The sequence below is a fragment of the Microcaecilia unicolor genome, chromosome 1 (assembly GCF_901765095.1).
Source record: "Microcaecilia unicolor chromosome 1, aMicUni1.1, whole genome shotgun sequence".
Lineage (NCBI taxonomy): Eukaryota > Metazoa > Chordata > Amphibia > Gymnophiona > Siphonopidae > Microcaecilia > Microcaecilia unicolor.
In genome coordinates, this window is record NC_044031.1 from 443,622,454 (window position 1) to 443,639,105 (window position 16,652).

A 16,652-nucleotide genomic window follows, 5' to 3' on the forward strand; every position below is an offset into this window, starting at 1 on the left:
GCATACCATACTGCTCTCTTCCAGTCTCACAAAACCTGAAACTTCTTGGAGTCACTATTGATCGAAACCTGACTCTCGACACCCACGTGAAGAACACGATGAAAAAGATGTTCCACACCATGTGGAAACTCAAAAGAGTAAAACCATTCTTCCCGAGATACATCTTCCGTACCCTGGTACAGTCAATGGTGATAAGCCATCTGGATTACTGCAACACACTATATGCGGGCTGCAAAGAACAGACTATCAAAAAACTCCAAACAGCCCAGAATACTGCCGCCAGACTCATATTTGGAAAAACTAAATATGAAAGTGCAAAACCCCTAAGAGAGAAACTGCACTGGCTCCCACTTAAAGAACGCATTGCGTTCAAGATATGTACGATTGTACACAAAATTATCCACGCAGATGCCCCGATCTACATGCTGAACCTAGTGGACCTACCTCCCAGAAATGCCACAAGAACATCCCGCAAATTTCTCAATTTGAACTTCCCCAGCTGTAAAGGACTAAATACAAGCTGATGCATGCCACTACCTTCTCCTACACGAGCAAGGACATATGGAATGCTCTACCCACAGACCTGAAATCAATTCTCGAAACAAATAACTTTCACAAATCTCTGAAGACATACTTCTTCAACAAGGTCTACAATGAGAACCAACAGATCCACTAATTCACCTTCCCAACCCAACTAGTTCTGAAAATCCACTTCTAATATCACCCGCCTAATCACTCCCTTTTTCTTCCCTACTTAATCTCTACACACTACTAACTGTATCTGATATTCTGGAATGACAATGTCATAACAAAACTATGTAAGCCACATTGAGCCTGCAAATAGGTGGGATAATGTGGGATACAAATGCAATAAATAATAATAATAATAATAATAATAATAATAATAATAATAATAATAATAATCTACACCTCTTCCCTGGGCTCGCTGATCTCATCTCATGGTTTCCAATATCATCTTTATGCTGACGACACCTAGCTTTATCTCTCCACACCAGACATCCCTGCGGAAACCCAGGCCAAAGTATCAGCCTGCTTATCCGACATTGCCACTTCTCCTCTCCCTCTACTCTCTATTTCAGTCGATAACACCCTCATCCTCCCCGTCTCATCTGCCCGCAACCTCGGAGTCATCTTTGACTCCTCCCTCTCCTTCTCTGCCCATATCCAGCAGACAGCCAAGACCTGTCGCTTCTTTCTCTATAACATCAGCAAAATTCACCCTTTCCTCTCTGAGCACACCACTTGAACTCTCATCCACTCTCTCATTCCCTCTCGCCTTGACTACTGCAACCTACTCCTCACTGACCTCCCACTTAACCATTTATCCCCCCTTCAATCCGTTCAGAACTCTGCTGCGAGTCTTATCTTCCGCCTAGACCGATATGCTCATATTACCCCTCTCCTCAAGTCACTTCACTAGCTTCCGATCAGGTACCGCATACAATTCAAGCTTCTCCTACTAACCTACAAATGCACTCAATCTGCAGCCCCTCACTACCTCTCTACCCTCATCTCCCCTTACGCTCCTACCCATAACCTCCGCTCACAGGACAAATCCCTCCTCTCAGTACCCTTCTCTACCACCGCCAACTCCAGACTCCGCCCTTTCTGCCTTGCCTCACCCTATGCTTGGAATAAACTCCCTGATCCCATACGCCAAGCCCCTTCCCTACCCATCTTCAAATCCTTGCTCAAAGCCCACCTCTTCAATGTCGCTTTCGGCACCTAACCATTGTACCTCTATCCAGGAAATCTAGACTGCCTCAATCTGATTGACTGCACTTTTTGTCCTTTAGATTGTAAGCTCCTTTGAGCAAGGACCGTCCTTCTTTGTTAATTGTACAGCGCTGCGCAACCCTGGTAGCGCTTTAGAAATGTTAAATAGTAGTAGTAGAGATGAGAAGTCTTCACAAACAACAGGGACAGAACAACAGACTGGATGTGTCAATAAAGGATACACCTGTTCACAATTGATATTAGAAAAAGTAAAATGTTTATAACTTATCAAATAGACAATTGAATGTTATAGGAATTTCAGTATTGAAGAAATGGACGTGGTTTGTACCAACCCCCAAATATAATATTCTCAATATGAGAACTGATCTATTTAAATTCACCAGAAAGTTAAACATTATAGATTATTTTTTTCAAACAAGATCATCAGCAGCATTGATAAATTAATAAACAGGACTGTACATGGCAGTGCATGTTTTTAAGCAAAAAAGGTGCCTGTACTCAAATGCTAGGTCACCCTTCAGGGGTGGGGTGATCATTGAAGGACCCACTCCACAATAGCCAGGCCTTCTGCAACCAGTCATAGAATCTATGACAAGGCAGAATTGGCATGCAGGGCCTGAGGTCTTTCATTAAATCTTGGGGTCCATGGGTCAATTTTAGCAGACAATGGAAAAGGTGCCAGTACACCCAAGTACCCCCTCAAAAAAAGCCCTGGTACATGGACTTCTCCCCCCCCCCCCCCCCCCCCGACAACCCTACTCCAGTCATACATACATATGAAAAACTGGTTCTCAAAGACTATGAGTTGTTAGAAAGAAAAAATAAAAAAAACCTTTGGCAGAATGTGGTAGTGGTAGTGGTGGTTCCCTATTCAAAATCTGGAAAAAAAATCTCCTGTGTATGGGAAGTATCAAAATGTGGGTGTAGGCATCAATCAAGTCCAGAGAACATAGCTAATCATTTTCCTGAAGCATGGGGAGAAGGGTGCTCAAGGAAATATTCCTGAACTTCTGTTTGACTAGGAATTTGTTCAGGGCCCATAGATCTAGGATGGGACAAAATCTCCTCATCTTTTGGGCACAAGAAAGTACCAAGAATAGAATCCCTTCCCTTTTTGCCCTGGCACGTGTGTGACCACATTTGCCTGTAGAAGGGTGGAGATTTCCTTTACAAGTGCCTGCTTGTGCTGAGATCTGGTGTCCAAAGCTCTAAGTAGGCAATTTGGTGGTCTTTGAAGTTAATGGAGGTGTATAACCAAGAGAGACTATTTGTAGAACCCACTGGTTGAATGTTAAAAAGGACCACCTGTGTTGGAAATAAATTCAGCCTGCCCAAAACCAGTAAGCCATCCAGGATGGTTACTTTGAGTTTGGCTATGCTGTCCTGGAGCCAGTCAAAAGCTCACCCCTTGATTCAACTGGGGAGTCAACTGGGGCTTCTGATGGCAGGACTGGCAAGGCCAAGCATGCTGGCCCTGGGGGCTCTGTGCAGAGTGAGAAAGTGGAGGAAACTTACGCCTCTGAGTGTAGTATGGTCACTGCTTAGGCCCATTTGAAAACCTCCTAGAAGAGGAGCCTGAAGATGAAGATTGCCATGACAGAGTTTGGATGGTATCTGTATGTTTCTTGATGAGGTCCACACCTCATCTATCTTATCTACAAACAGGTTGTCACCTTGGCAATGAATGTCCATCAGTCTCTCCTGAATTGCTGGTTCAAGGATAGAATCATGCAGCCATGAGAGTCTGCACATCCCCACACCCATGGCAGAGAGTCAAAAGAATCATTTGCACCCCTGGAGAGATATTTCCAATACTCCAATTGCTTACTGACCAACTGGTGAAGCTCTGCAACCTGCTCCTGTGGGAGAGAATCTGCAAGACTGAGTGTACTGCAGACCAATTAGATTGCACATAAAGGCTCGTATATTGCTGGAAGGACTGGATGCAGGCAATAAGCATCGAGGCTTGAAAGCTTTCCTCCCAAATAAGTCCAGTGTCCAAGCCTCTCTACCTGAGGATGCCAAAGGCAGGAGTCCTGGAATTCCTAGCTCATTTGAATGCAGATTTGACCACCAGATAGTGGTGAAGCAGCTGGGCCCTCTCAAATCCAGGAGCCTTCTGGATATGATATTGTGTATCTACCTTCTCAGGTGCAATCTGCACTGAGGGGAGAAATTCCCAGTTCTTTGTCAAAGCATCTTTAAGGATAGGGTGCAATGGTACTGTGATCCCTTCCTTTAGAGGAGGCAGTTAACATTTCTGCCCTAGGTTCTTTCTCCATTTCTAATTTAAATGGGATGGCAGAAACCATCTCCCTGATAAAAACCAATGAAAGAGAGACCTTATGATGGATATTTATGTCTCTCATAAGGTGGGTAGGGATCAGAGGGTATCCCAGAAGACTCTGAGAAGTATTGTGGGTCTTCCACTGAATCCCATGAATGATCCTACTCAGATTCTGCACTATACTCAGGCCTGGCTGAATGAGTCTGTGTCTACTTCAGCTCAGTGGAGCTATTTCCATGCCCTGAAGAGTGCCATGGTACAGCCCTACTCTCTGACTCCAGGGAAGCTTCCTCCCCCAACGTCGAGATCGGTACTGTATGTGTCGATGTTGACGTTGACACTCTTCGAGGCGCCGGTGTCGAGAATCTCTGCACAGAAATGGTCTGAGTCTCAGGAAGAATATGGGACTAATCTACAGCTGGCACAAGTGCCCATGATGCCTGAATAGTTTGAAGCTATAGCATTTTCACCAGCTCTTCTCTGAGGATGGCTCAGAACCACTCATTGAAGGAAGGCATTGGCAAAGGCGGAGGAACTGAGAGAGAGGTTACCTGAGAGGACTAATGCTTGTACTTCTTAGACTTCCTCCGATGTTCATGGATCTTTGATGCTGACGAAAATGACATTGAACCTGTATGTGTCCTTTGTGTCAGATCCAATGATGACTGGTTCCAGGGTCTGCTCTCAGTGCCCAATGTCAACAGAGATGGATACCTTCTTGATGCCGGTGCACACCCAATGGATGTTGAAGTCTTGGCAGCCATCAAGATCAATGCTTCGGATGCCAATGTTGATGTACCAGCCTTCAAAGATCCAAAAAGTTTCTCCTGTTGGACATGCTGCACCCTCTGTGTCCTCAACTGCATTTTAAAACAGAGAAAACAAGAATTAGGCTCATGGTGAGGTCCAAGACACCTGATGCACCAAGAGCGTGGGTCCATCACAGAAATCATCCGAGTACATTGGGCATACCTTTTGAAGCCACTGGGGGTCTTCTGGGACATTGAGAAAAGAATCATGGCCAAATTAAACTCCTAAATTGTGAACTGAAAAAAGGGCAGTGGTCAAATTAAGGTCAGTGCTCCAGCCTAAATATGCCTAGCAGCTCGTGAAAAATAAAGCAAACTTTAACAGCTGAAAAAAAAAATCTAGTGAAAAGAAAGGGAGAATAAATAAGAAAAAGAAGAATACAAAATACTAGCTGAGATGATGAAAACTAGGCAATGCGAAAGAAAGAAATATACACACTGAGAGGAGAACACAAAAGCATCCTCCCTGCTCCGCAGAAAAAACAAAACTGAGGGACTTGCAGTCACATAGTGGGTGGGAAGGCACCAGTGCATTCATGGTGGGACGCTACTAGAAGGTTCTTAATTTTGCTAGTCAGCGTCCACAGTGGGCTCCATCAGATGACATCACCCAGCTATGAGAATACAAAGGCCAGTTTGTCCTCAGAGAATTATGTTTTTTTCCCATTAATTAAACACAGTTGAACTGTCAAAGGTATGCTCACTGTTTTAATTGCAAAACATAGCCCTCAGAAATAGAGGGTACAAGATATGCAAGCCACCTGTGTGCACACCCTCGTGCCTGCATTTATACTTAAATTTTTACTAAACTGCTAAGTTTAGGAGCATAAAAAGACCCTGGCAAAAGGGGCGTAACTTTTAAGCTCCTAAATTAAGATGAATTTTCAACTAAAATCGTAGGTTCCATTACATATACAAATTTTATCAAATCACCTCCTTGATCTCTTTCCTGTTTCCAAAGAAAGTCTGATTTTGTATTTACAAAAACAATGATCTACATTTTTGAAAAAAAAGGAAAGTTTGGTAGTGCTCCTGCAAACTAATGCTAGTTTGAGCTTTGTGATTCTGTGCAGCCAGTGAGAATCGCTTAGAACCAATTCATAGAATATCTCCCCTCACACCTTGAATGCAACACTGGCAATAGCAAAAGTTATATAAGTTCAGGTAAAGTAACTCACTCACCATTACAAGAAAGCTTTTCTTTCCTCTTTATTGAGTTGGTTACCAGGTGGAAAGCTGTTTATACTAATAAAGAAATATATATTCATGGTCCTTTGTGCAGAGATGGTAGGGTTTTACTTTCATTAAATGTTAAATGAACCAGTGTCATTTTGGATGTACACATTGTAGTCAAATGAAATCAAAGCCATTGCATGCAGATCAGTGTTACCCTGAAGCAAAGTATAAAATGCATATATAATAGTCCGTACTATTAATGCAGTCCACTAGCTAGCAGATAATTTTCTGATGTGTCTGTAGAACCCATCCATTCAGCAAAAATGCAGTTGATTTTCTATAGCATATGTAGGTAATAAAATATATTTATAGAGCCTGATATTAAGCTGGCGCTACTCAGCGTTTTAATGACCACGGCTGGCGTTCTGCCAGGAAATTCAATGTGGGGCCATGACTAGGCTTTGGCATTGAATTTCTGGGTTTACAGAGCTGGCTAAAGCATAGCCAGCTAAGGGGTCCTTTTACTAAGCTGTGGGGAAAAGGGCCCTGCGGTAGCTGCATGGGCCATTTTTCTTGTGCACCAGAGCCTTTATTACTGCAGCAGGTAAAAAGCTCAATAAAATGACCACGGGGTAATATAACCTTTACTGCACTTGTAAGCTCTACTGAGCAGGGACTGTCTCTCCATGTTCAAGTGTGAAGCGCTGCGTACGTCCGGTAGCGCTATAGAAATGATAAGTAGTAGTAGTATGGTCATGCGGTCGGGAGCATTTACCGCCACTTATTAAGGTGGCAGTAAGGGCTCCAGCTGTAACCTGGCAGTAACCGGGCATCACGCCGGAAATGGTGTGTGCTCCGGCCAGAACTACCACCGGCGGCTGCATTGGGCCGGTGGTAGTTCTGTTTTAGAGACCTCCTAAGTGCGATATTCAGCATGTAACCAGCTATGGAGCATCACATACAGATAGGACTGACTTTTATGCTGTCCTATTTATGCAGTTACATTGGCTGGTGAAGTGTTGAGAATTGGCATTTAACCAGCCAATTACAAACTGCACCCACAGCACACCCCAAATTAGCTGGTTTTCAGTTAGGTGCTAAGTGGACATTTTCAGCTGCACTAACCAGTTAAGTGTTGTTGAAAATGACCAATTATCCCTGAAACAGGCAATTGAGCTGGCCAGGAGCCATTTCTGGCCAATTAAATCATTTTGAATATCCACTCAATTGTATTTTTTTCTTGTCTCAATGTGTTACAGTTAGTTAAAGGTAAGCTGACCTCAGCCCATGGCTTTCAGTACCATCTTGAAGCTATTGACACTCAGATCACCTGTTCATCACTATAAATTGTATTCACAGTTCAATTTCAAATCCCACCTTCCTTGTCTTACATCATCAGTGGATGTATAACTACCACCTTAAGATATTGAGACAGAAATATGATACTAGTGGCATATGCTCTGTTTTGTAACCCCCATCCCTCCTCCCTCCCCCCTTCCCCCCTTTTTCTTTTCTTTTTTTTTTCTCTCTTTCCGCTTCTCTTTCCTTCTCTTTACTTTTTTCATTATTCTCTCAATTTGGACTTGGTTGTTGTCTCTTGTATGTGAGCTCATGTTTTGACATGTTTGTAAATGAGTGCTTAGGATCATATTGTGAGCTCCTGTTTATTCTGAAAATTAATAAAGAAATTATAAATAACTAGGAAAAAATACCCGTTTCTGAGCGCAATGAAACGGGCGCTAGCAAGGGGCCCCCTCCCTCCGTCCCTCCGAGCTACTTGCCTTGTTCGCTGTGGCGTTTCCGTTTCGGCCCTCGTCGAGTGTCATAGCTCCGGCCTCGATGTCATGACGTTTTGACGCAAGGGCGGTGCAGACACTCCAGTGCACACCGGATATCTCGGGCGTCTCAACTTCCTTGGAGGCTTCAGAATGTTGGGGTTGCCTTTTATATAGAGAGATAATACAAAAAAGATATTGAGACAGAAATTCTTCCCTTTCTTATCTTTTCCCCTTTCTAACCCACTTCCCTCTTTACAATTTCATTCCCCCTGTCCTATGAGCCCATAGTCTTAAGATCATCTTTAACTTCTTTCTCTTCTCTGCATGGATCCAGACCACCATGGGTATGAACTAATGTCATTAGTGCACGGAAAATGCAAATAATTAATTCAAGAGCACTTAGTTCCTCTTCTTTAGGAGGAGCTAAGTACGCCCAAGTTAAGTCTGTGTTATCCAGTTAGGACTAGATTTTATATATCATGCCTAAAAAATGTGCATTGAAATGAAATACACCTAGGTATATTCTATAAAGTACACCTAAACCTAGGTGTATTTCATGCCAAAATTTGTGTGCAGTTTATAGACTACATTAAGTGCCTGTCCATGCATCTAAGTTTAGTCACGGTCAGTTGTGCTAAGTAAAACTTGGTATAAATGCCTAAATTACATGCAAACCAGGTGTATTCTATAACGACGCTCGTAGCTGACGCATGCCAAAATTACCGCAAGGGCCACACTGGGTATCCGTAGGTGCCTACGCAGCTTAGTAAAAGGAGCCCTGAGGTTGTTGAAACCCCATCATTGAGCCCTGTTTGTAGTAATCTTATAATTGCACGTACCAGGGGTAATTTCGGATCCATGCCGCACTATGAAGTCTCATGTTAAATTGCTGACACTGAAGGTTTTAATATCTTGGGAAGGCTCCGGAGTATTACAAATAATTTTTTAATTCATCATTTTAGGATGATAGTTCACCTATCATAGATTATTGTGATGTTGTTCTGGCTGGATTCCTAGTTAAACATGAAATAGCAAAGCACTGAGAAGGAAGGCAAAGAGGGACTTTGAAAAAAAGATTGCATTGAAGGCAAAAAAGCATAGTAATTTTTTTTTATATTAAAAGCAAGAAGCCGGCAAAAGAATTGGTTGAACCGCTAGATGACCAAGGGGTAAAAGGGGCATTCAGGGAATACAAAGCCATAGTGGAGAGAATAAATGAATTATTTGTTTCAGTCTTCACCGAGGAACATTTGGGAGAGATACCACTGCCAGAAAAGATATTCAAAGCTGACAAGTCAAAAAAACTGAATGAAATATCTATAAACCTGTAAAATGTAATGGCACAATTTGACAAATTGAAGAGTAGAAAATCGCCTGGACTGGATAGTATTCATCCCAGAGTACTGATAAAATTGAAAAATGAACCTGCAGAACTATTGTAGGTAATATGTAATTTATCTTTAAAATCGAGCACGGTACCGGAAGATTGGAGGGTGGCCAATGTAATGCCGATTTTAAAAAAAGGTTCCAGATGTGATCTGGGAAATTATAGACTGGTGAGCCTGACATTGGCGCTGGGCAAAATGGTAGAGAACAAAATTACAAAGCATATTCAAATGTTTGATAGTGCTACCCATTTATTGAGAAAATTACAATGGCTCTCTGTGCACGCATATATCTATTTTAAAGTTTGCTCTATGGTTTTTAGATGTCTTTTTGGACAATCTCTTTCAGATATGTTAGTCACTATTGTTGTTTTCTGAGTGGAATAAGTTTTTACAAACTACAAGTCAGTTGATTTCGCATTTTCCACCTGTTTCTGTCCAATGCAGGTGGTTTGCCACTTTGAGACTTTCTTATCAAACTGCTTTTATGTGAAATTAGTTGCCTTTGTCTGAAAGACAATATCTGTGTTTTTGTAAAAAATTGAAAATGTACTTGTGGTCTATTAGAACGTGTTGTTCTTTGTATTTTTATTGTATTTCCTAGCAATGGCTAACTTCTATTGTGATCAGCTTAGAACCAATGTAACCATGTAACTCTACATGCAGGGATTTACACCATGTAATTGTTGGTGTAAATGGAGGCACGTACACTTAGGCACTGGGATATCAGCTAAGTATATTCTTTATAACACACCTAAATCAAGATGCCGCTTATAGAATACGCTTAGCCTAAAATGTTTACCATGCAGATATTGTAGGTGCCTTATATAGAATCTGGCCTATGGTGCTTAAATTTAGGTGACTTGTTATAAAATGAGGGGGTAGATTCTAAGGGCCCTGTTTACTAAGGTGCACTAGTGTTTTTAGCACGTGCTAACGCTAGAGACACCCATAGAAATATATGGGTGTCTCTAGCATTAGTGTGTGCTAATTTTTAGTGTGCATTCCTATGGGCGTCTCTAACGTTTAGCGCACCAACAATTTTAGCGCGCGCTAAAAACGTGAGCATGCCTTAGTAAAAGGGGGCCTAAGACTCTTATATTTTTTACCCTGTGTGTTTTGTCTGTTAGTGCTTCTTTTAAACTATGAGGCCAGTGTATTGAGAGGACAATTTTCAAGAATGTCTTCAAGTAAATGGGTGTTCATATACAGTGAAAGACTGTTTGAAAAGTATCCCCCCCACCTCCCAATACACATACATATACATGCATTGCAGAGAATTTATTTTTAACTCTTTGCACATACTTGTTGATGGGGTGTTCAAACTTGCATACTCTTTGAGCATTTTTACTCCCCACCAAAACAGAATATGTGCTATATGAAATGCATTTACAGGCCAAGAGGTGCAAAGAGCATATGGACCTACAAGCTCTGTGGGGAGTCTGAACATAAGCCTCACCATACTTGTTCCCAGGCTGTGTCTATAGGAAAAATGGTGCATTTTTCCCGTAAGTAATTGATAAGCCATAAGTACATAAGTACATAAGTAGTGCCATACTGGGAAAGACCAAAGGTCCATCTAGCCCAGCATCCTGTCACCGACAGTGGCCAATCCAGGTCAAGGGCACCTGGCACGCTCCCCAAACGTAAAAACATTCCAGACAAGTTATACCTAAAAATGCGGAATTTTTCCAAGTCCATTTAATAGCGGTCTATGGACTTGTCCTTTAGGAATCTATCTAACCCCTTTTTAAACTCCGTCAAGCTAACCGCCCGTACCACGTTTCTCCGGCAACGAATTCCAGAGTCTAATTACACGTTGGGTGAAGAAAATTTTCTCCGATTCGTTTTAAATTTACCACACTGTAGCTTCAACTCATGCCCTCTAGTCCTAGTATTTTTGGATAGCGTGAAACAGTCGCTTCACATCCCACCCGATCCATTCCACTCATTATTTTATACACTTCTATCATATCTCCCCTCAGCCGTCTCTTCTCCAAGCTGAAAAGCCCTAGCCTTCTCAGCCTCTCTTCATAGGAAAGTCGTCCCATCCCCACAGTTTCTAATTGCAATGTTTGCAATAACAATATGTAGTTCGGGAATTGCATAGTGAAAAAGTATTTCCCATTCTTGGACTTCAAAAAACTAATAAGGGTTTGATTTACAATGCATTTCTTTTTCTGACAAAGTAGGCTTACGTCTCATGAGAATGTTTGCCATAAAATGCAATATGGTGTTAGACTATTGCATTTTCAATACAAAAAATTAAATTATGAACACATGTAACTCATTTTCCCAGCTTAAACAATACAATGATCTCATTTTTTTTTGCTCATATTGCTGTTTTAAATACATAAGTTTAAACAGTTTACGGTCCATGGATAATAAAAGCGTGAGCATTTTTTAAAACAATTTTATGGATTGCATGATGGTTGAAGCAAAAAAAATGTGGCAATGTATCAGGCACAATTCTACTACAGTAGAATTAGGAATGGGAGGCATTCATGAAGGTAAGTAGTCAATAAGTGTACAACACGGAGCTTATTTCTCTCTTTCCATTCTTTCAGTGCTATTTAGGTCAATATTCAGCTATATATCCAGTATTGCACCATTTTATTACAGGTATTTTCAGACATCTGAAGGATAATTTTTTATGAAGGGCTGCCTATAGAAAAAAGTAGGTGACTATTTTTCATTGTAGCATACTAGTCTAACAAGTCAAAAAACACTTGTGTTTTAGGCATAATCACTTACATCAGCCATAGCACCATACAGTACATTACAATCTATGGGGGGGGTCTTTTACTAAGGCGCACTCACGTTTTTAGCGCATGCTAAAAATAGGCATGCGCTAAATGTTACAGATGCCAATGTATTCTTATGGGTGTCTCTAACGTTTAGAACGTGCCTATTTTTAGCATGCACTAAAAACGTGAGCGCGCCTTAGTGAAAGACCCCCTTAGTACGTAAATGTGTGCTCTGCCCTTGCTCTGCCCAGAATCCATCCATGTGATCATCCACCTGCAAAGTATGCACCATCAATTATTTTTGCAAACTTACAGAACAGTGCTTAGCCTTAATGTGGTCATTTAGGCATCTATCAGGCTCATTTTCGAAAGAGAAGGATGCCCATCTTTCGACACAAATCAGAAGATGGGCATCCTTTTCACAGGGTCACCCAAATCGGCATAATTGAAAGCCGATTTTGGGCGTCCCCAACTGCTTTCCATCGCAGGGATGACCAAAGTTCACGGGGGCATGTTGGAGGTGTAGCGAAGGCGGGACTTGGGCGTGCCACAACACATGGGCGTCCTCGACCCATGATGGAAAAAAAGGGCATCCCTGATGAGCACTTGGGTGACTTTACCTGGTCCTGTTTTTCTTACAACCAAACCACAAAAAGGTGCCCGAACTGACCAGATGACCACCGGAGAGAATTGGGGATCACCTCCCCTTACTCCCCCAGTGGTCCCTAACTCCCTTCCCCTAAAAAAACATCTTTAAAAATATTTTATGCCAGCCTCTATGCCAGCCTCAAATGTCATACTCAGGTCCATCACAACAGTATGCAGGTCCCTGGAGCAGATTTAGTGGGTGCGGTGCAGTGCACTTCAGGCAGGCGAACCCAGGCCCATCCCCCGTACCTGTTGCACTTGTGGTGGTAAATGTGAAATGTACCTTCAAGTGTAGTTTTCTAAAGAATTCTTCCAGGTCTGAGTATAGTTAAATTTCATCTAGTTTGCTGGAGGGGCAAAATGAAAGTCCCTTAGTTGTGCCTGTTAGGAGAAAAAATGTGGACTTGTGCTAGTATTGTATAAGTAGTTCCACCCTCCCTGCTCTACATATAGCTTTATGGGGTAATTCTATAAGGTATTGCCTAGATTTTGGAAGCAAGAGAGTACGAATATCAGTATTTGAGTCATTTACATGTATATGAACACGTGGAGGGGCATAATCGAAAGGGATAGGTTTTGCTGAGGATGTCCTCGCAAAACATCCCGGTGGAGGGGCGGGGAAACCCATATTATCAAAATAAGATGGACATCCATATTTCATTTCGATAATACGGTCAGGGACGCCAAAATTTTGAAATTTAGGTCGTCCTTAGAGATGGTCGTCCCTAGACTTGGTCGTTTCTGATTTTCGGTGATAATGGAAACCAAGGACGCCCATCTCAGAAATGACCAAATGCGAACCCTTTGGTCATGGGAGGAGCCAGCATTTGTAGTGCACTGGTCCCCCTGACATGCCAGGACACCAACCGGGCACCCTAGGGGGCACTGCAGTGGACTTCAGAAATTGTTCCCAGGTGCATAGCTCCCTTACCTTGTGTGCTGAGCCCCCCAAAACCCACTCCCCACAACTGTACACCACTACCATAGCCCTAAAGGGTGAAGGGGGGCACCTAGATGTGGGTACGTTGGGTTTCTGATGGGTTTTGAAGGGCTCACATTTACCACCACAAGTGTAACACATAGGGGGGGTGGGCCTGGGTCCACCTGGCTGAAGTGCACTCCAGTACCCACTAAAACTGCTCCAGGGACCTGCATACTGCTGTCAGGAAGTTGGGTATGAAATTTGAGGCTGGCAAAAAAAAAAAATACGTTTTTTTTAGGGTGGGAGGGGGTCAGTGACCACTGGGGGAGTAAGGGGAGGTCATCCCCGATTCCATCCGGTGGTCATCTGGTCAGTTCGGGCACCTTTCTGAGGCTTGGTCACAAAAAAAATGGACCAAGTAAAGTCAGCCAAGTGCTCATCAGGGACGCCCTTCTTTTTTCCATTATCGGCCAAGGACGCCCATCTATTAAGCACGCCCCAGTCCCGCCTTCGCTACGCTTACGATATGCCCCCGTGAACTTTGGTCGTCCCCATGATGGAAAGCAGTTGAGGGTGCCCAAAATTGGCTTTCGATTATGCCAATTTGGGCGACCCTGAGAGAAGGACACCCATCTCCCGATTTGTGTCGGAAGATGGGCGCCCTTCTCTGTCAAAAATAAGCCTGAAAGACATCACATGAAAAATGCCAATGCCAACCAGGATGTCACCTCCATGGGACGGCACTTTACTAAACCAGAACATTGATTTTTTTTTATGGTAAGAATACTAAAAGGAAATTGGAACGTAAGACCTTTGAAGTCAAAATAATTAAATATTTTGACACTCACCAGACATGGCTTAACAAAGATTTGGGTTTTCTAGCCCATTTGAAACCATAAAATTCTACTGCTTTGTCACACTCTTATCTACCATCCATCTCTCCCTGTCTTTCATCCACCCAGCTCCCCCTGTTTCTCACCTAACCCACCCCACCCACTTCCTGTGAGCATGTCATTGGACTGCTTTTGTGTTTCACTTATATATGCTGATATTTATCAACTTTTGCATATTTCTGATCTGAAGAAGAAGGGTTATCTTCAAAAGCTAATCAAAAAATGTTATTACTGCCTTTCTAACTGAAATTCATTCCATCCACGAATTGGGTAATCTAGCACTGTTGGTGTCATTGAATATATCTGCAGCCTTCAACCTTGTAGATCACCCTTTACTCATTTCTCGACTTTCTGATATTGGATCAGGGGGTGCACTATCAATTTGGTTTATTTCTTATTTGTCTGATCATTCCTTCTCAGTTCACACCACTACATAATCTATTTCTTATCAACTCACTTGTGGTTTTCCACAAGGCTCTGTCTTATCACCACTACTCTTCAATATCTAACTTAGTCCACTGACAACTCTAACCCAAGTTCACAATATTAGGGCATAGCAGCTAACTGGCTATATCAAGTGATATAAATAGCTAGCTGCAAATATCAGCGCATCACCGGCTAAGTTTGGCAGCCAAATCAGGTCACCCAAATAGCAGATCTGTCTTTGGCTGCTATTCCAAGGATTCTATATATCGCGCTGAGATTTCCATACGGAAATCGATGCGTATTTCATAACTACATGCATAATTAATTAGTTAACAAGCTAATCAGTGCTGATAATTGGATGTTAACAAATAATTATTGGCACTGATTGACATTAATTAGAATTTACACATACTACTTGCTAAGTGTATTCTGTAATGTGGTGCGCATAAATTCTAAGTCGTATAGTTGAAAAGTGGGCGTAATTATGGGAATGGAATGGGTGGGTCATGGATGTTTCTAAAATCTGTGTGCGTTGTTATAGAATACACCTGCACCATGCCTAATTTAGGTAATGGAATTTGTACATAGTAACATGGTAGATGACGGCAGATAAAGACCTGTATGATCCATCCAGTCTTCCCAATAAGATAAACTTATAGCATATGGTATGAAGTGATACATCATATGTATACCTGATATTGATTTATCCTTGCATTTTTTTAGGGCATAAACCATAGAAGTCTGCCCAGCATTGGCCTTGTTCTAAAATTCCTGAAGTTGCTGTCAAAGCCCCTGAATAGCTCCACGCTAGTCCATCCAAATCTATTCAGCCTCAATCAGAGCACAGACCATAGAAGTTTGCCCGGCACTTGCTTTCCTACTTAATCTCCGCTAAGCTTCTTTGGATCCGATCCTTCTAAACAGGATTCTTTGTGTTTGTTCCACGCATTTTTGAATTCCATTACTGTTTTCATCTCTACCACCCTCTCAGTGAAAAAATACTTCCTGACATTTATTCCTGAGTTGGCCCTCTGATTCTACCACCTTCCCATTTCTGTCGCCGCTTTTGTAAAGAGGGACCACATCAGCTCATCTCCAAACCCGCAGAACCTCTCCTGTCTCTAAAGATCTATTAAATAAATCCTTAATTGATCCTGCGAGGACTTCTCTGAGCTCCCTCAGTTTCCTGGGATGTATCCCATCTGACCCCATAGCTTTATCCACTTTCAGATTTTCATGCCAATTATAAATGCTTTCTTCCGTGAATGACGCTATATCCACTCTATTCACAGGTTGTCGTAATTTACCATGACTAAATTTAGTCGCATGGACCAGTGTGCTTGGCATATTCTATAAAGTACCCTACATTAAAGCAAGCATACTTTATATAATATGCTTTGATTTCCGTGTGGGAATCTTGGTACAATATATAGAATTATCCTTATAAACTTAACCAGCCAGTGCTTAATATTGATTTGGCCAAAGTTTAAACTGACTATATATATATATATATATATATATATATATATATATATATATATATATATATATATATATATATATATATATATATATATATAGACTTCTATGGTTTATGCCCTAAAATATCTGGGCTCAACACTGATTGTGGGACTTAGCCAGCCTGGCTCTCACAGGCTGAATGTTAGTCCCAAGATATTTAACTGAAAATTGACCTGATTAATGTGAGTGCTGACTTTATTAGACATCTTTCATATTGGTCAACAGAAAACCAATCCATGCAAAAATGAAGATTGAGGTGATTATTTTTGTTTCTAAATATACTTTAGGATTTTGTCTGACCC

The 16,652-nt window shown here is 41.9% G+C and overlaps 1 protein-coding gene across 1 annotated transcript in view; it reads left to right on the forward strand.

The window, feature by feature from the left end:
* The first annotated feature begins 4,664 nt into the window (after positions 1 to 4,664).
* The window catches only part of DOK6 (docking protein 6), a 521,378-nt gene continuing 509,390 nt past the window's right edge, over positions 4,665 to 16,652 (forward strand). The window contains exon 1 of the mRNA XM_030186837.1: positions 4,665 to 4,874. Within this exon, the coding sequence (XP_030042697.1) occupies positions 4,665 to 4,874 (210 nt within the window). The remainder of the gene's footprint in view (positions 4,875 to 16,652) is intronic.